Source organism: Dermacentor albipictus, chromosome 5 (genome assembly GCF_038994185.2).
Source record: "Dermacentor albipictus isolate Rhodes 1998 colony chromosome 5, USDA_Dalb.pri_finalv2, whole genome shotgun sequence".
NCBI classification, from domain to species: domain Eukaryota; kingdom Metazoa; phylum Arthropoda; class Arachnida; order Ixodida; family Ixodidae; genus Dermacentor; species Dermacentor albipictus.
The window spans coordinates 99,446,161-99,466,252 of record NC_091825.1 but is presented as its reverse complement, the minus strand read 5'-3'; the positions used below and the strand labels follow the sequence as shown (position 1 = coordinate 99,466,252).

Sequence of the window (20,092 nt, the reverse complement as noted above, 5' to 3'; positions counted from 1 at the left end):
CGACAAACTCAGCTCCAGCAGGGAGGGCGCAGCCAGCGAACGAACTGGGTACGTGCCACGCGATGGCAACGGGGCTTTTCAGCCTGCCGATCTTCTTCGTCACAGTATGTATGTATGTATGTATGTATGTATGTATGTATGTATGTATGTATGTATGTATGTATGTATGTATGTATGTATGCATGTAAGTATGTATGTATGTATGTATGTATGTATGTATGTATGTATGTATGTATGTATGTATGTATGTATGTATGTATGTATGTATGTATGTATGTATGTATGTATGTATGTATGTATGTAATGGGAATGCATCATGTCATGTCGACTTGCAAATTATCTCTCACCCCTCATGGGAGAAAGGATGATAATAAAAGCATTTGCTACTATAGGAGTTGAGGACGGACTTCGGTATGAAAAACTTGGGAGGTTTATTTTACATTATTTACAGTGAGACGTCAATGAACAGTCGTACATTCATTACGGGCCGGCAGCAACCCGGACGCTGCGGCCCGCGGCAAGAAGTTCGAGAGAGGTGAATCAGGGAATGCTCTGGGATCTCTGTAATGCTCCTCTGCTGCTCCCGGTCTGCGTCTTTTAAGCCCTTCGATCACTGGAAGACGCGTCATGTTCGGCCAATTGGAGAGTCCGCTCAGATGACGCCATTTTTCGGCCAATGGTAGGCGCCCGAGCGGTGGTGTCACACCCGGCGGCTCCCTGCGGGCTTGCCTTACTGACTTGCAATGCGCTCTTCAAAGGCGGACGGGGGGGGGCGACGCTTGGTCTCCAATTGTCCGCGGGCCCCCTACTCCCGGCGGTATGGCCTCGCTGGCTTGCAAATGCCCTCTTCAAAGGCGGACGGAGGGGCGACGCTTGGGCCCCAATTGTCCGAGGGCCCCCTACTCCCGGCGGTATGTCCTCGCTGGCTTGCAAATGCCCTCTTCAAAGGCGGACGGAGGGGCGACGCTTGGGCCCCAATTGTCCGAGGGCCCCCTACTCCCGGCGGTATGTCCTCGCTGGCTTGCAAATGCCCTCTTCAAAGGCGGCCGGTGCGACGCTGCCAGGCCTTCCCGGTACATCACAGCCGTCTCGCTTCGGGACTCACGTTACCTGGAACAATGCCGTGCTATCCCCTCGGTTTCTGGAAGAGCCAAGCATTGAATAGCTCCACCGGCGGCGTACGAAGTGGCGGTGTTCAACTTGTTTGCACGTGCGCGCCTCTGGAATGTGCTTTCCGTGTTTCTGCGCTTCTCAATTAGCTGTGCTGCGATTCGATGTGGTCTGGGGAACTCGAAGGGGGCTCAGAAAAAGGTCCCGTATCTAACGCTACCTAAAAAACTTTCTTAATTACCAAATTTGTCACAATATGTATGCCGTGCTATGTGGCACGGACCCAGTCAAGCCTTTTCAGGCTTTTTGTCCGTGCTGAAAACATCTGGCAGATGTTGAATAAAGCTGAATTGAATATTTTGCCAGCCATCGAGCGGCAGTCGGAACTGCTGCCAATCAGGGGCTAACCAACAAGCGATATCTGAGTCTAGTTATGTTTTCACACACTGTAGTAATAGTAATCCGGCAGTCTTTTAAGTTTGTATAAAACAGTTTGCCAGAGCGTGCAGTAGATATACGATGAGACTTCGGCCGCAGGCCTTCATACTCGGTGGCAGTCGAAGATCCACTCAGTCCAGAAATATAATAAAGGTTCGTCCAGGAGCGTAGCAATTCTGTTTTAGCTTCAAAGCAAATTATACATTAACAATTCGGAAAAGGCGAATTTATATTACACCGGCTGAAGAAATTAAAGTACGAGCTTGTTTATAAATGATTGCTTGGCTGGAGATGCCTCTCACCAGCCGAAAACTATCTCAGTCGCACCCAAGCACTATAATTATAAAGAAAAGCTAATAAATTGGGTTTACTTAGCGGGTTAGCAGAGCGAGGCCTAACTGAGCACGGCGGAGATTTCAAGGCCGAAGCGTATAGGTCTCTGTGGTGAAGGTGATTCCGGTTAGGACTGCGCGACATTGTCCTTATTAATTAGTGTAGTACAAATTATAATACAACAGACAGCGTTTGCATAATTACATTGTTTTGCTGCTGTCCTTCTGGACACGCTTTCAATCCATACGGTTCCTCTTTAATTGCCGTCTTATCGTTGAAGAATTTCTCGGTTTGTGCATTAGGCTGTTTGGTGTGGTTTTATTATGCACGCACGCTGAATCTTATTGCCTACGTTATACTCCTTGTAGCGATGGAAACCTCCAAAACGTAATAAGACCCTGCACGTGGCTTCACAAGAAAGAGTGATATATCAGGCGGCTTGCGTTGCAAATCCTAAATTCATTATTATTTTTATTTCACATAAAATCTAAGGAATATGCTCGCTGACTTCTTGAGTCCATTGAACACCCCTTGCACTCTTCTATAAAATTCTTTGTCTCTTTACCTGCAAATGAACGGGAAAAAATACACATATAAGTACAGACGTCATTGACACGGCGGTTACATTTTCACTTGGAGACGAGTTATATTGCGAGGCGGAGTATATGAACTGAGGGGAGGACCATTGCCGGTGATTCTTGATGCGCATTTTGCGAACTGCCCCAAAGTAGTTTCTTCCGAAGCTACAAGAGCTAATGCGAAATATCTCCTGAGTGCAGTCTGTGAGAGGATTCGTCATGGTAAATTCTTGTTTACAGCCAATATACATGACTATTGCGTACATGTTCACACTGCTATGGCAATTTGTAACGTAACGGCCAGGCTATCTCAAAGCTTATGACATTCTGGCGCTCCCCGCGAGGTCTTGGGTTCTATTTACACTGCAATTACATGGAAACGGAAAGCGATAGGCAACTATACGTTTGTCAACATTTTCCCCGAAAGACATTCAAATAAACCATTCATTAGAAAAACGATCCCGGGTACCCATGGCAGGTTTTCATGGGCAGGCTCTCGGCTCTTCAAAAGTTCAGAGGCAATATTTTCTGCTCGTTTCTGTGTGTGTTCGAAATTCTAATTGCAGACAGAGAGCTCAAACCACGTGTTCCAACAGGCACACTGGTTTCAGTGGCAGACCAAGATCACATTCTGAACCGAGATCACTTTATGCAGGAATGAACTGTTCTTCTGGAATCGGCAGAGTGGACCGGAACTGAAGAATCCCCGGGCATCTCCAAAAGTGAAAGCATCAAGAACCAGCACGCGCGCTCTCACTCAATTCATGCGTCCACCTGAGTCCTCTTTAGCACGCACTAAAACATTCAACACATACAGGACAAAGCAGCCTCGCGTCTAATGTTCATCCGTCCTAAACACCGCAAGATAATCACCGACATAACTAAATATCTTAGCTGTTTCCGCCGAGTCAATGTGCGCATTGATGCGATTATCCCAATCGGCTAAATAGTTGTACTTAGAACAGGAGTTTAGTGCGTGCTCAAAAAGACTAAAGTTCACGCAGGAATTGCCTGAGGGAGGTTGCTTTCAACTCAGTTATCTTTGTCTTATTTTCTCTGAAGGGAATGTTTGCTGTGGTTACAAGCCAAGGTAAAAAAAAAAGAAATCCTCAGATATGATTTGGTCCATTCAGAGCTAATCGAAAGGGGCGATGCCGTCAACTATCTTACGGACGCTCTCGCAAAGCCATGTGACCACCTTGTCCGCCAAAGCATGCAGCGCCTAGTGGAACGCCTCGAGTGGGTTGGTGCCCCAATTAGGAACTGATAACTCAGTGGCATAAGGCCTCTTGAGGGAGGTGAGGAATGAAGGGCATGCAAGTCAAGGCTCCTTAAGTAGACCAAATGTGAGGCTCGTGGCCGGCCTGCCATGCATTCATCGCTTCTCACACCACCTAAAGAAAAAGGTGGCAGTGAAATGTATATTGCCGGTGGTGGTTTTCGGCCCCAGGAAAGTAGGCCCGCATTTTAACCCCGTGGTCAACGGGCGCTAATGCAACAGCGCATGCAAAAAAAGAAACATGCGACTCGGATTGTTCCTTGCACGATTGGCATCGTGTACAAGATGCCGCGCTCATGCGGGAGAAGGCCTATCTATGGGCTTTGTTTTAGTGACAGATTGCGAGAGCGCCGTGTGGCATTGGACGCGCACGTAGCGGGGGGACAATTGGCGAACCCTTGTCACAGGTGTGTCTGTAGTCCGGCACTCGATGATACACGTGTGCTACGCGAGGACGAAGATCAGGTCACCAGAGAAATTTTAGAAGCCATAGATATTAGCAATATTCAAGACAAATGTACGTGTCGGCGTTCCGTCTGTAGTCCCATCACAGAAAAGAGCTCCAGTGTACTTGAACGAAAACCTAGAACACGTGCAGTAGTGATAGCCTTACTTGCTGATTTGCTTTTAGGTGTATACTTGTAGTGTTCGTGGAACGTGATGATTTCTTGGTGGTGTGTGCGTTTGTACCCACCCTTGTGTAGTGCTCGTGCGTGCGCGTCTGTATACTATATTTCTATATATCTGCGGAATAAACTCATTTGATGTCTAACGCTCCTCCACGCCGCTTCTTTCCCTCTGTGCAAGGGTTTCCTTTTTAAATTCGTGCGGCAAACATGAATGCCAGATCCAGCAACCAACTATCCTGCCTCACTGTTTTGACTGCTTAAGTTAAAATTAAATTATGCCGTTTTTCGTGCCAAAACCACTCTCTGAATATGAACGACAAGAAAGATGGTTAACCGAGGGGCCCGATTTTTATTAATCATATCATGAGAAGCCACCAAACAAAGACTCCTCGAGCACTCGACGCGTGATGCGAGAACGTGGGATCGTTCTCCACCTGCGGCAAGTTGTTTTTTCATCCACTTTCATTGCCATTAATTTATCATTTATTTAATTCAGTTAGTAAGTACAAGTAATTTTCCCTATGTTGTGCTTGGTGTCTTTGTTTGTTGGCTTCTTTTTTTTATCGAAATGAAAATAAAAGAAAGAGACATAGTCACATTATAACGGTGACGGCTACTTCTTTTCTCATAGCGGAAACAACAATATAAAAATATGTAAGAAAATGAAAAGAAATCACGTCATATGGTCAGAAATCCACAGCACACAGTGTATAGGACTGTGTGCTGTAGACTTCAGACCCTCTGACGAGATTTCTTTTCATTTTCTTACATATTCTGATTAGGAGGCACGCCATAGTGGGGGACTCTGGAAATTTGGACCATCTGGGGCTCTTTAACGTGCTTCTAAATCCAAATACACGGGTGTTTTCGCATTTCACCGCTTTGACTGTCACGGGGCTCGTCTTCGGCAGCGCGGCTTGACCACGTTGTTGACGCTGGGCGGCACACCAGTTTCTGCATGATCTCAGTTTTTTGGGGGAGGTTTCATAAAAACTTAGGCCTACTTGTATCCTGAGTGTTGCATGTGAATACGACAACTCGGTTTTTCATTAAAAATTTAGAGAATTTGTACTACGATGAGCAAGAATACTGATGCACAAACAGGCGCGCTGCTTCAGTAGGGACATTTACGGTTAATGTTCAAAACTCTGAAGAGCTAAAATATTTCATAAAGCCAGAAACGTCTGTCGTAAAGACGAAAAACAAAGCTTTTGGCACGTTTATAGCTCTTCTGAAAAAGGAATTGTGCACCTCGCTATGAAGCCAAGCCAATTATAATGGGGAAGCGGTAACTTTGACGACACGTTTGCAGCAGTTGTAGTGCTCGTTTCGTCATGAAATTTCGACGTTGTAGTCTTATTAAATGACGTATTTTCACGTAGAAAAACTGAAAAAAAAACGCTTTTTCGAAGGTAATTGCCTAACTTCCCCTTTTAATGCAAACCGCAATCACTTACGCAAGCCCACTTCCTTTCAGTAAAGATCATCTGGGCAGTAGAAGTTCATGACTAATTTCGTGCAACCATCATGCATGTTGGATCAACGTGGACCCTTTATAAAATGCTTTGAAGTCACTCGGAGAAGAGGATATCTGCCCCCTGAGTTTGTTCTTGGATGCCCTATACAAATGCATGGCGCCTCAAAGTACAGGAGAAAATCTTCTTTAGAAATTTCTAGCAACGATTCCACAGAGGTATCAGTAGGTTCCCAAGTCCTGTCCCACACCTTATGGCTTCAAAAGTTCTGGTGAAGACTGCATATAGTTTAGCAATAAAGCTCGCAAGCGTGAGAAGGCGTGAACCTTTACGCACGTTAGCTCATGTCAGAAAACAACATTCATATGTCATATGATAACAGTGACACCCAGTTGCAGCAACAAATGTCGCGTCAAATTTGTATTCGTGAAATGATCGCAGGTATAGTTTGTTGCTAAAGGAGCCCTACGATGACTGTTCCCTTTGCCCATAGGTGCATAGTTTCGGTTGCCTTGAATTTTGTTTCAATTTCTCTGGGCCTCAGGTCACGAGTCCCTGGCGGATAATCTAGCGGCTCACGCCACTGCGCGAAGTCACATTCTCCGGGCTATCCCACCGGGTTCACGAGCCCCGGTAGATCTACACGATGGCGTCCCGAAAACATACAGCGACATCCTGAGCCCCTTCAGACCGGCCAAGAGGACCTACCAACCCCCGCCTCTCAACCTGACTAGAGAAGAGGCGGTGATCTTCCGAAAACTACAGACCGGCACTTTCCGGCACGGCACCCTGCTGCACGCCATGCATGCTGCGAACTACACTTACTAGTGCGCCTTCTGCTCTGCGCCCAATACCCTCTACCACGTGGTATGGGAGCGCGGGCACAGCCCATGGACACCCCACATAACCGGACCAACCGTCGAGCAGTGGGAGGCCCAGCTGACAAGCCCTAGCCCTGAAGACCAGCATTGTCTGGTGAGCAGAACCAAGCTACCGGCTCAGGTCGACGGCATTCTGGACTAGGGACGCCGCCCACCATGGACGACTCCACCATCAGCTTTCTTTTTACGAATAAAGTTTATTCCTCATCCTCAATTTGTTATAAAAGGAGTGTAGACTTGTCACACTTTGTCGCCTGAATGTAATCGGTCGCTGTTACGACTATCCCTTTCGTTCGTTATTGTTCCTGAACAGCAAGACAAGCCCGCTACAGCTGTACTGTGAAACTGATACCTGGTGTGCAATTTAAGCAATGCCGATTTAGAGTTGCGAAAAAGTTCGCTTCTTTCTGGCGTTCGAAAGAAGCGAAAATAAAGCTTTAAAAAATAATTGCACTGTAAAATAAGGGGCCTGGTGTTTTCTCACCCCTCAGAAATGTGTGTTAGCATTTTCAGTAACTGTAGACGCATTGCAAAAGACGCTCAATTTTCTTTGACTTCTCAAGGAAGCGCGCTAGTAAAATATTCGGAAAGCGTACGCAGTTTTACATAGAGCCTAGGGTCTCTACACTTCTCAAACATGCATAATATTAGTCTTTAAAGAAAAGGAGGGACGGAGTAATATGAAAGCAGTTCGCTCTCTATTAGTTACTCAAGGAAGCTTGTTAAGATAGTTGCATTGCGGTCGTATTATAAATAATGCCCAGTGTTATTTGGCTCATAGAAGAAGTGTGTTAGTGGGCACGCATCAGACACTTTCTACAAGATTTTTCAAGAAAGAAAAAAAGCTCAACTTATCCGTCATTTCTAGTTTTGTTTTGCTCAAACTTCGTTGTTTCATTACTGTCACGCCTCCAACGATATGCTGGTTTAATTTCAACAGCCGCATACGTAATTAGGTCTTCCAATCGAGCAGTGTTTCTACCTCATACGTTCTAGTGCAATGAAAAAAAAAACATTTGCTAGAACAATCGCTGAAGTACTTATCTAATGTGGCCTCAAGTGATCGTTAGCTTCGCATTCTTGAAGTTTGTTTGAAGTTTATTTCTGCTCGCTCAACATTAACAAAGCAGTGAGCCCCATATAGAAAGAGCCTCCCTGTCAATGCTGGTTTCTGAGCTCGTGCACGGTATCACAAAAAACGGAGATAATAATAGCTTGTTATTTATCTCATACATTTGCTTCAACAAAGATATTTAAGCATATCGAAACACGCATCACATGCATCCAAGTTCTTCCTAACTGGCACTTACTAGCCTGTTAGTCCGAGCTACTAATCTGAATCCTGCACATTCTCTTACACGCCCTTCTTTAAAGTTAACTTTCCTTTTCTTTTTCAACAAACATGTTCATTCAAGACCCCATACTTTCATTTCTCTGCCACTACAACTAATATAGATTAGATGCGATAGATGCGAAGATAGATTAGATGCGTTTTAAAACAAGCGAGAAAGATACGGTAGGCCTTACAAAGATGACGCCAGGTATGGGATGACTTACACACGGCTGTGGTTGGTGTACGGCTGCGGCAAAATCCGGACTTCGCCAGCTACTAAGGCTGGAGGCTAACCTGTCGGAAAACAGCGAGAAATTTTTGAAGCAACGCGAGCAAGTTCTGAAAAACAGAGAAATAAAATATTAAAAAAAAATGAAAGTAACCGCGCTGCGTTATAGGTACACCCTATCTGAAACGTTTTCTTTCTCTCTTATTTAGGCAGTTAGGCAGTTTTGTGCGTTTTACGTTTCTTTTAGCCTGAATTCTTACGGAACTAAAAGGTCTCTGCGAAATATCCGCACCATTATCCTAAAATTGTGCATGAAGCTCCGTCTGGTTCTGAAATATTTAGTTTAACAGTACTTCCTCGATCGGACAAAATTTGTTGGTTGAGAAGGACAAGCATCAAAAGAAAAACCGATAACAATCTCTGTGTTGAGAAAGTGCTTAATTAAGGCACTCTGATGATTACGAGAGAGAAACTTAACCATTGAGAGATAACAACTGTATAAACGTACGAGGGGTTTAGCAATCGAATTTGAATCGGTAAAAGGAAACGGTATAGTCTCTACACACGTGAAGCTAGCAGTAACGCGTAAGTAGAAATTACATTAAGATACTCTGCTGCGAAGCATGCATTCTTGAACCTATTTCAATATAATATTATACATATCGAGCACAGCACAAATAACAGTCTCCATGCATTGTTTGCTACAGCTTCCGAAATCTAGATTTAAAGCTGTTTGCTTAATTTACATCGCTGCTATAGCATTCCGTTTCAAGTGACCTTTAAATAGGTGACTGTCCGAAATATTGAATCATATGAACACAGGGCTCTTTACCGCATAACATTGGCAAAGTGAGCAGAGCATGGTCCATTCTTGTTTGCATAATATTATTTCGATATGATCAACAATGGTTCAGCAAGCGATGTCCAATACTGGAGTCAACATTTCGACAAGAGGACTTGTATTCGTCAGGGTCCTGGCGAAGGCAAGTCCGCTTGCCAAAGCATCGGCTTCAGTCTGACACATCTCTTGTCCGACCCCTGTTGATCACAATACTCCATCTGCCAATGAACTTTTGTCATCTTTTCATAACATTGTCTTCAGATTCTTGATTGTGCACTGCTTGGTACGCCACTCTTCTTTATACAGTTTTGAAGTTAAACTGGCCGATATTGACTTGCACTAGACACAGCTGCACCGTACAGAAAAATGTTGCGTGCCAAAAGTTCCCTAACCTCCGTACGCGTAGCCGCTGAACCCTGGATACATGTAGTAGTTGCTCCTTCCGAGTCCGTAACCAGAGCCGTAGCCGCCGTTCTGGTGTCCCCCGTAGCCGTAGCTAACACCGGGGTAGTAACTATTGTAGAAATAGTTGAAACCGCCGGTAGGGTAGCCCCCGTTGAAGCCATAGCCCCTAAATCCACCGTTCGGTACCCAGCTGCCGTGGAAAGCAGTCGCAGTGGTGAAACCCGAGCTGGGGGCCCCGATAGGGCCTCCCCAAGTAAATGAGAAGCTTCCACTGCGCTGTGGACCCAGGGTCGACGCGAAGGTTGTCTCCGTTTGCCGCAGTGTGGCACCGGGGAGTCCGGCCGGATGACCAGGAACGCCAGCCCCGCCGACGACGGAAGTTGTGTGGGTGGTGCGGGTGACTCCTCCAAGTCCGTTAGGGCCTACTCGGGTCATCGTGTGGTGGCGCACGGGATGTGCTCCAAAACTACCGAAGAGAAGTCCGCCCACCAAACCTCCGCCCATTGGGACGCCATTCGCCTCGCTGCGCACAATGGTGTCCACGGGAGCGTCGCTGATGAAACTGCCGCCCTGAAGCGTGCCACGACCCGAAGTAGATATTTCATTGAGGGAACTGTCGATGCTCGTTATGGCCGCGAGTGCGTCCGCCAGCGAAGCTGAAATCATATTTAAAAAAACATTTGATGCAGATGCAACGCACATATTGTACATTTGCGTGAAGTGAAGCGTTCCTGAATCGGTCAATTGTAATGCCATAAAACTGTTCATTTTTCTGCGACACGTTTTGCGGCATAGCAATTATTGTGCCTGACTGGAAAATCAGCGAAACGTGGAAACGCCCATCAGGCGAGTTACATGATCCATGCAACCGGGGATTACACAGACTCCGAGATCGGCCCACTTTTCGTCACGTCATTTCCGGGATCAGCCCAATTTACTACCATCTCCAGGGACGGCCCACCTTACTTACTCGGCGAAATGGCGGCCACCCAGAAGCACCGAACTCAAGGAATGAAGCCATAGAATGCCTCACGGTGATAGAGGAATTAGGCGCTCGCAGATGTATATTTGTTGCATTGAGGATGTTTAAATGCCGTTTGTCTTTCAAATGCGTAATTCTGGAGGGAAGCGCATCGGCTACCGGTACATATGTATACGGGTGGTAAACATGAGTCTACACATAAACCCGTTCGTTCTGCGAGTGCTCTCCTGTGTGTAAGGTATTCGGCAAGAAACAGCAGCAGCAGGAGCAGCACTCTGCAGAAGAAAGCCATGATCCACGAAGTCCTGGAGGGTTAGTGTAGACAGCTTCGCCTCAAAAGATATTTAGCCTCATTAAATATACTCCAGTACTGAACAGGAGGGTGTGAAAAAAAATCATGAGCCAACGTTTCGACAACAGGATTTGTCTTCTATATTGCCTCTACGAAGACAAGCTCCTTTATTGAGAAGTGGGCTGCCCACTGCTGATCAGTTCATGCCTCGCGGTTTATTTTCCTCTCACGTCTTGTTTCAAATCTTAATGCTTTCCAAACCTTATAGGAAATTTTTAAAAATCAAAAACAAACAAATACTTGAGCATACAGTCACGTTGGTGTTTGTTGAGACGCATTGGCAATGCGCTGAACTTTAATAACCTGATAAAAAATTGACCATCACTTAAGTATTCTTACGTGATTTGAATGCCGAAGCATTTTGACTTCTCTAATTTGTTACGTCTATGATACGTGACGCCATACATTGTCATGTGTCCTTCATAAATGTACTTTATTCCACCTTAATCCGCCTTTCTCTAATTTGTACCAACATTATTGCACCTTAATCCGCTTTATTCCACCTTAATCCACTTTGCTCTAATTTGTACCACCCTTAATTAATCCACCTTAACTCACTTTAATCCACCTTATTCACCTTCATTCACTTCACTTCGTCTCTCCGCCTTAAGTCACCTTTCTCTAACTTGTTGTAATTTTAATCCACCTTACTTCTCTCTAATTCACCTTAATGCACTTTAATTTACATTAATTGTACATAATTACTACTCACTAACGTTTTTATACCATTAAATATTTCTGTATTACTACTGACGTCAACAGGACGCTGATGACGTCACTGTGGATTACGATTTTTGGTACCGTCGCTTGATTACGTCGGATTTTCTGCCGCATGGAACATGTTCTTTCGCATTAATAAGTGCTGGGCATTTAAGTAAACGCAATGCATTTCTGCACCGGCTCTCGTTGTAGCGCTTCTGCCGGGATTCGAACCGGTGCCCTCGGGCTTGGCAGCGCAACGCCAAAGCCACAATACGCCAAGTCAATTTGACATTGGCGTCAATGTCAATGAACATTTGACGAATTGACGCTCTCGTACAGGTGTATCAACTGCCGGCCAAGCGTGTACAAACCTGCAAGCCCCCAAAAATTAATAATACAAATAAATTCTGGGGTTTTACATGCCAGAACCTTCATCTGATTATAGAACGCCACAGTGTGGGACTCCGGAATAATTTTGACCACCTGCTAAATCAAAGCACACGAGCGTTCTTGCATTTGGCCCCATCTAAATGCGGCGGCCGGTATCGGCTCCGCGACCTCGACCTCAGCGGCACAAAGCCATAGCCACTAAGCTACCACGTTGGTATAAGCTAGGCTGCAAGCTGAATCCGCATAATTTTCGACAGGAAGATGCGATGGCGCATGAGCAAGTGCTTGAAGCCGCAAGAGAATCACCTGCAGGTATGACTTAGAAAGTTGGTTGTGGTACTCAAAGAATAATACATAAGTAAATTGAAAACCTGTTTCAACTTTAACCTGTAAACAGGGGAAAAAGATGTACGGACAAGTTTAACTATAACACTTGAGTTTGCACGCAGCTCTGCCGTCGTGACGTCCCCGACGACGCAATACAGCGTGCGCTCGAACCGCGAGCAGATATTTCCACTGAATTCGCCTTGGGTTCGCGATTCGCTAACAATGCGTGTCGCGAGTTACGCATGGGTTAACATGCCGTTGTAATAGTACAGTTGCTGCAGCCTACTGCACCGTGTTGCGTTGAAGGTTTGCGCACGTCCTACCTACACCTACACGGTGCTGACGCAGGTACCTGCCGCTATAGCAAAAAAAAACATCTGCGTTGTTTCAACCCAAGTGATGTCATCCCTCTTATAAAATAGTCAGATCAAAGCATTCAACCTAAGTGGAAGGCTATAGGCGCAGTATGGTTTACACTTTACATATAGTGAATTTTCTTATTGAGAATGCATCGGTATGAGCATTCCTTTGAAGAATGACACTTTTATATTCCATTTTATGTTACTGGCGTCCATATTTTGCAGCAATCATAATTATGTTCTTTCACCGGATTTTGTCTGGCCGTGCCAGTCACGGTGCTTCTTTCGATCTTTTTTTAAAGACGCCTTCGGCGTCTGAACAAACTTGTGGTTTATACATGTGTACAGAACACGAATGAAGATACCAAATGTATAAATTTCCATCTGCCAGCTGTGGCGGCAACAGCAGCTTCCATAACGTATTTCAACACAGCAGCTCTATTTAGCTCTGTCGCACAAGAATTTTCTGCCCAAATCCGCAACAGAATTTACATCACCGCAAACAAACACTTCGATGAGAGAACTGCGAGAGAATTCGCGGCTACACCACACTTTCCCAGCCTCGTAGCGCTACCACGGCACGGCTAAACAAAATTTTGTCAGCAGCGTGATCTTTAACTTTGTATTCTTGATTTAACTTTGTAACTTTGACTTAACTTTGTATTTAACTGAGCTTGTCCTAAGTTCGCGCCATAACGTTTTCTTTTTGCCGTTTTTTTTTTGCACATTCCCTTAAGCCTGGTCTTCCACTGTTTGTATTTTTAAGACATAACTACGTTTGCCCACATCTCCCCACAAAATTGTTGTTGCTGTCACTCTTGTTCATGAGCTATGCAACTTTGGCCACTCCAAGGCTGGATAAACATGGTGTATCAAAGAAAGCAAAGAAGAGAAAGACACAAAGCCACGAGATAGACTGATAAGAAAAGGAAATGAAGAAATGCTGTCTAGAGTTTTGTCGTTTCCCAATTGCACGCAAGAATAGAACGCAAGCACATGACTCGCACATGCACGCTCAATATGTTAAAAGAGGAAAAAAAAACAAGAGAACACAGGTACTATACCCAAGGAGGTGCTATTTATTTATCTATTTGTTTACTTATCTTTTATTTATTTATTTATTTATTTGTTTATTTATTTATTTATTTATTTATTTATTTATTTATTTATTTATTTATTTATTTATTTATTTATTTATTTATTTATTTATTTATTTGAGTAGCCTGCAGCCCGTTGGGGCATTACATAGGTGGATCTAGTGTGAGTGCCATGTGTACAGGGCTCACGGGATGAAACGCGACAGACAGCATTTCGTAGAACTCCACGTATGTGCAAGGTACTCGAGAGTACCATGTCATGTCGCCAGAAATCTGGTCACCAAAGGTGACGCGGAATTCGATCTAAGCGCACGCGCCAAAATTACGTCGATGCGACACGAACTGCAGTCGGTGGAAACGAAAGTATGCGCATTAGTTCGCCCTCAATTGACGCGTTTCATTCCGTGAGCACTGTACAATGTAAATAATATGGGAAGACGTCAGGTACAATAAAAAAGGAAAAAAAGGTTAATCTGAACGCCGAAAAAAAATTGAAAAGAAAAACGGAGTTAAACAAGATCTGGTAACGTGCAAGACGCAAACGAACTCAAAACGCGATGGAGACTAGTCCCCATCAGAACATGAGTTTAAAAATGCAATAAAAGGACGAATGAGGTAAACAACGTACAGAAATACATATCAGATGAAACGGAAGGGATGTTCTACCATATTAGGCACATGAAAGCACTGTTAAGAGAAAGAGAGAGAAAACAGCGATAGGAAAGGCAGGGAGGTCAACCAGAACAGCATCCGGTTTGCTACCATACACTGAGGGGTGGGGGAAAGGGGAATAGAAAGAGGAACACTGTTACAGTGAACATTCAAGCATATGTGGGTTCAAACAGGTTGATACAATCTACGAAGTTTAACAGTGCTGCGTGAAATGAATCCGTAAGCAAGACAATGCTTTAAGGTGGTGACTTCCATTCGGCAATAGATAAAGCCATAGGGGATCTTTGATAGGCAGTAGTCCTGGCAAATATAGGTTTTGCTTTATGAACATGGTAATGCGCTGGTAGAGATGTGAGGAGCGGGAAGAATACGGGCTCGAGCAAATGTAATGTTGTTATGGTAAAGACTATGAAAGAACGACAACCGTGTGAATTTCCTGCGCATGTCAAGGCAAGGGAGATTGAGTGATTTCTTTAAGGTGGACGCACTTTGATAGCGAGAGTACGAAGCCAGGATGAACCGCGCAGATCTATTTTGGACTGATTCGAGTAGATTCGTGAGATTAGAGCGATAGGGGTGTGAAATTGTGGACGCATATTCTAAAGAGGGCCTGATAAGAGAACTGTATGCTTGAAGTCTGGTATCTGTGTTGGCAAGGTGTAAGCGCCGTTTGAGGTAACCAAGCTTTTTACATGCTTTTGTCGTATCAATGAAAATGAACGCTATAACGTAGAGCTATTCCAAACATTTCTATTCCAATTCTGCAATCAGCCGTCCGCGATTGGTCAAAAACTTTTTTGGACCACCTTCCAATTTGCACGTCTGCCATGCGACGTCACGGAAACCGCGATAGCTCCCCGTGAGATATGATGTGTACACACTGATTATGCATGATTCCATTGAACGAAAGAAAAATAATTATTTCTGATTCGAAGCCTTTTCGCCGTTATCCGTCTGCTATTGGTGAAAAGGTTTCGGGCTGCGCCCACTTCACCTGCCTGTCGCTCGACGTCACAAAACCGCGAGAACTCAGCGCTTCAAAGTGACGTGACAAAGTGACAAAACTGAATTTTTTGTGAATAGCCGGAGACTGCCCCGTTCCGAAAGGAATAGATGGCTGCCCGCCGATCGCTCAGGCACTGGATACTCGCACCTGCCGGTGAGCATTGGTCTATTTGCGTATATTAAAACTTTTTGCGTGGCAGTATCACGTTGTCGAGCCCTTTCGGAACGTATAGGACATCACTCTGCCAACACTTCTTTGCTGAGGACCCTCCTTAACGGCATTTTCAGCCTTCCTGATTGCACGCCGCCGCAGTTTTCGACAAGCCACCACAGACTAAGTAAGGGAAAGTGGACCAATCGCAGACATCGGCACCACCCTCTTGGTCCGATAATCTATATTCAGTGTGCTAGCTCGGCCCCATCGAACGCTTCTCCAGTTGAGCGTGCTCCTCGTCCCTTGTCAGCCAATCAGATAAGAAAAAACGCTGAATGTAGGCAATGTTATTCGTTTTGAAAGCAAACAAAAGTGGCCTCCTATAAACGAGGAGAGCGTTTGATAGGGCTGTTCATACAACACTTCGGGTCACCGCCTGGTGCTTTCATCGGCGGTTACGTAAATTTGACGTCAGGCGATTGGAATAAAAACGTATTGGAATAGTTTTACGTTACAGGAGCCTAGGTCACTGTTTCTGGTCTCAAGAGGTGCCATCTTTAGGTTCCACATCAAAAGTGAACATAAATTCGTGCGGTCGCTTTATAACACTAAAGCAAAACATCTAAATTTATAACATGAAAGTGACATTAAGATTAGGATATAGTTAAAATAAAGTAAGTAACTAAGTCGTGCGAGTCTCGCACTTCATAGCGTCCAACGTGTCATCACTATGCGGTGCTTTAACGATATGTATGCGCAGAAGGATTAGACATGAAAGAACAATGTAAGAATGTCTGAAGGTGAGGGAACTTGGAAAGCAATTGTTATTTCTGGACATTGAACCACTTTTGATTAATTGACTATAATGTATGCTCCAAAAACGCCCGTGCTAGGTACTGTATACTGTTCGGACTGAGTCGAACTGATGAAGAACTAGTGCATCGAAAATGCCTCATGACCAGTTGGTGCATGCACTTGTCCCCGCCATGTTATTCATTGGCATCACCATAGTTTGTCAATGCAGATTCATTCAAAAGCATATAGAATACTTTCTTCCGATTATAAATGAAGCACTGAAGTTGACAGATGTTATACGGTCATGAAAATATTATCCATAACATTCTTTTATACTTATGCACCTGTATATGTGCAGCACTGGAGAAATCTCTCCTGAGAGCAATGTTTCTCCTTCGCGCAGTCATTTGAAGTTTCCGCCATCTTTAGCGAACCTCTCCTCTTCAGCGCCGTCTGCTCTATTGCGAGTGCATCCTTGCAGCGAAAGTACGTGTAGCCAATTTGACCCGGATTATTTCGCAAACACAAACCGCGGAAAGTAAAACGATCCACCAATATGCTTGACAGGAAGGGTGAAGAATGAGCGCGGAGTGATGACGTGTCATGTGCAAGGCCTCGCAAGCGTCACTATGCAGCGGAGACGGAGTGCGTGTTTTCAAGCGTAATATGTAACTGTCGAGAGCGGCAAAATAACCCTAAAGGTACTGTATATGGCCAAATTTGCGCCTCGGTAGCTGGGCTGGTATATCAACACCGTTTTGAGGCAGCAAAACACTCGATCGAGGCAATGCGCTTCCGTAATCACGACGTCTGGTACAGCTATATAGACGTGTTTCAGGGCGCTATATATGGGTGGCGCATTTCACGTCCCTCGAGAACTGCATGCGCAGTGGTAGCATCTTGGCAACACGCCGTTCAATCACAACTATCGTTTAGTTTTTCTCTAATTTGCTGCGATCTACACCTTACACACAGGTTGCGTAAATGAAGGCGTCGGCAACCTCACCTGCGGACAGCAAGGCGATGGCATAGAAAACGTTCATGACTGCTGCTTGTCGTGTGGCGTATATCTCCTTGGACAAGTCGCCGCCGCAGCGCGTATTCTGGTAGAAGCGAAGTCTAAACGTTCTGCGAAAGAGAGCTTTTTTACAAAGCACGCCCGGGTGCTGCAGCGCAAGTTGCGCACGCGATTGTTCGTGCACTTCATTAAACAAAAGCGAAGCGAGAAGTAAAAAGAAAACGAGTTTAGCATACCTTCTTACCAGTTCACCCGTGTTCGTGTTCTGCCTTTTCTCCGGGTCTCTTCGAAGTGAAAAAAAAGCAGTGCCTTTTTTTTCTTATTCTGCGCTACCACAGCATAACCGGAACAATAGATAACGAAGAATGCGTTTTTCGACGCATGATCGCGCAGTTGTGTGCGCGCCCACGGCGGATCGCTTGTACACAATGGGTTCTGTCTATAGCGTCAGCAGGGGGGTGTTCTTTCTACCGAATACGTGAAACTCGGTCTAGCTTTGTTTGTTTTATTTCCTTTCCAATTCATATGCTTTAAAAAAAATGAACGTTATAGCAGGTTTAATACGTAGCATATTGAAATGTTTTAGAAAGGCTTAGCACTGCTTCAGAATATCACACGTTGAAAGTCGGTGCCGATTATATTGTAACTGGAGTATTACGTAGCACACATGTCTTTTCCTCGCGAATCATTAGCGTGTTAAAGACACGAAATGGGACTTTCTTACAGAATTTCCTCGTAAATACATTGAAAGCAGGGGAGCTCGTTACGTCTTTCCTACTTTCTATTTTTCTGTTTAATACTCTTCGACCCGAACACATGAATATCTACCACCCAGTGATGCGTTTACGCTTATTTTATTATCTTACAGGGCCGTAGAATGGCACACGCAGACCTGCACAAATATGCACAAGTGGTTTGCTAAGAAAGTATACACGTAAAAGCGTGATGAGCCGTTTATGCATCGCAAATAAGTGAACTAAACTATAGCTGCTTACCTCAGAACCATGGGACTTCGACTAGGTTACAAGAAATGTTTCTAAAAAAATATTCAATCATCTCTGTTCATAATGTATTGAAATGAGGAAAAAAATATAATTTTTATCGTACTGACAAGTTATCGCCCAATAGAGTCAAAAGATAAACACGGCGCATTGGCATCAAAGCTGCATTGGCACTTCGGCATCGTATTGCGAAATACAGTAATTTCATTGTTGACAGATTGCCGTCTCCGAAAAGCTGTCGTTCAAACAGTGTTGGGTTCACATTACAGTAGTCGCTTCGTTTTACATGCAATAGCGTCTTTGTGTCAATTCAGGTGCCAGGTCTGAATATATGCATGCATTAAAATTCAAATTAAATTGTGGGGTTTTGTTTCCCTGATCCACGATCCGATTACGAGGCACGCCGCAGTGAAGGACAATGAAAATTTGGGCCACCTGGGGTACTTTAACCTGCACCTAAATCTAAGTACACGGGTGTTTTCGCATTTCGTGCCCCATCGAAATGCGGCCGCCGTGGCCGGGATACATACATGCATACATACATGCATACATACATGCATACATGCATGCATACATACATACATGCATGCATACATACATACATGCATACATGCATACATGCATGCATGCATGCATGCGTATACATACATGCATGCATGCATGCATGCATACATACGTACGTACGTACGTACGTACGTACGTACGTACATACATACATACATACATACATACATACATACATACATACATACATACATACATACATACATACATACATACATACATACATACATACATACATACATACATACATACATACATACATACATACATACATACATACATACATACATACATACATACATACATACATACATACATACATACATACATACATACATACATACATACATACATACATACATACATACATACATACATACATACATACATACATACATACATACATACATACATACATACATACATACATACATACATACATACATACATACATACATACATACATACATACATACATACATACATACATACATACATACATACATACATACATACATACATACATACATACATACATACATACATACATACATACATACATACATACATACATACATACATACAATGTCCTATACTGCTCGAAGTCAGATTGGGGTGTCGAAGAACCCGTAGTTATAGAAAAGTTTCACATGAAGACCAGTCATGCATATAGCGTGCGAAAATGGTGCAGAAACCATAGAGAGAGAGAGAGAGGAAAGACAAAGGAAAGTAAGGGAGGTTAACCAGAGGATTCCGGTAGAATTTTAGAGTGAGAGGCAGCAGTGCGTCGTGAGGTGGTGCGCGCGGTGGAGGCCGGTGGCAGAGCAGCGGCCCCGTTATACGGCGGCGCAGCGACCTCCGTCCGCCGCGCGCGCGACCCGCAGAGGAGGTCGGGGCCGACGCCGCCTCCGCGCGCCCGGGCCAAGGAGACGCGAGCGCTCACGCGCTGCCTCGGAGAGAGAGAGAGACCTTCCGTCAACCTCCTCCCTCTCGGGCACCTGGCCGCCGCACACGCTTTTGTCTTCGATAACCGGCGATCTCACACACACACACACACACACACACACACACACACACACACACACACACACACACACACACACAAGCGCAGGCGCGCACAAATTATACCAAACCTCAGCAGTC

General features: G+C 44.6%; 1 protein-coding gene across 1 annotated transcript; it reads right to left on the bottom strand.

The window, feature by feature from the left end:
* Positions 1 to 2,320: 2,320 nt before the first annotated feature.
* LOC139060562 (prisilkin-39-like) lies at positions 2,321 to 17,666 on the bottom strand. Its single transcript, XM_070539711.1, has 5 exons — positions 17,621 to 17,666; positions 17,373 to 17,494; positions 9,519 to 10,187; positions 8,281 to 8,350; positions 2,321 to 2,446 (listed from the first exon to the last, which is right to left on the bottom strand). Exons 2-4 carry the CDS (start codon positions 17,407 to 17,409, stop codon positions 8,346 to 8,348), a joined length of 711 nt encoding a protein of 236 aa, XP_070395812.1. The 5' UTR covers positions 17,410 to 17,494; positions 17,621 to 17,666; the 3' UTR covers positions 2,321 to 2,446; positions 8,281 to 8,345.
* Between the last annotated feature and the right edge of the window lie 2,426 nt (positions 17,667 to 20,092).

Excerpts from the sequence above, each read along its gene's own strand:
- LOC139060562 (XM_070539711.1), bottom strand. The coding sequence starts at position 17,409 with ATGAACGTTTTCTATGCCATCGCCTTGCTGTCCGCAG. Across the intron at positions 10,188-17,372 it reads CATCGCCTTGCTGTCCGCAG|CTTCGCTGGCGGACGCACTC; the intron begins GTGAGGTTGCCG and ends ATATGATTTCAG.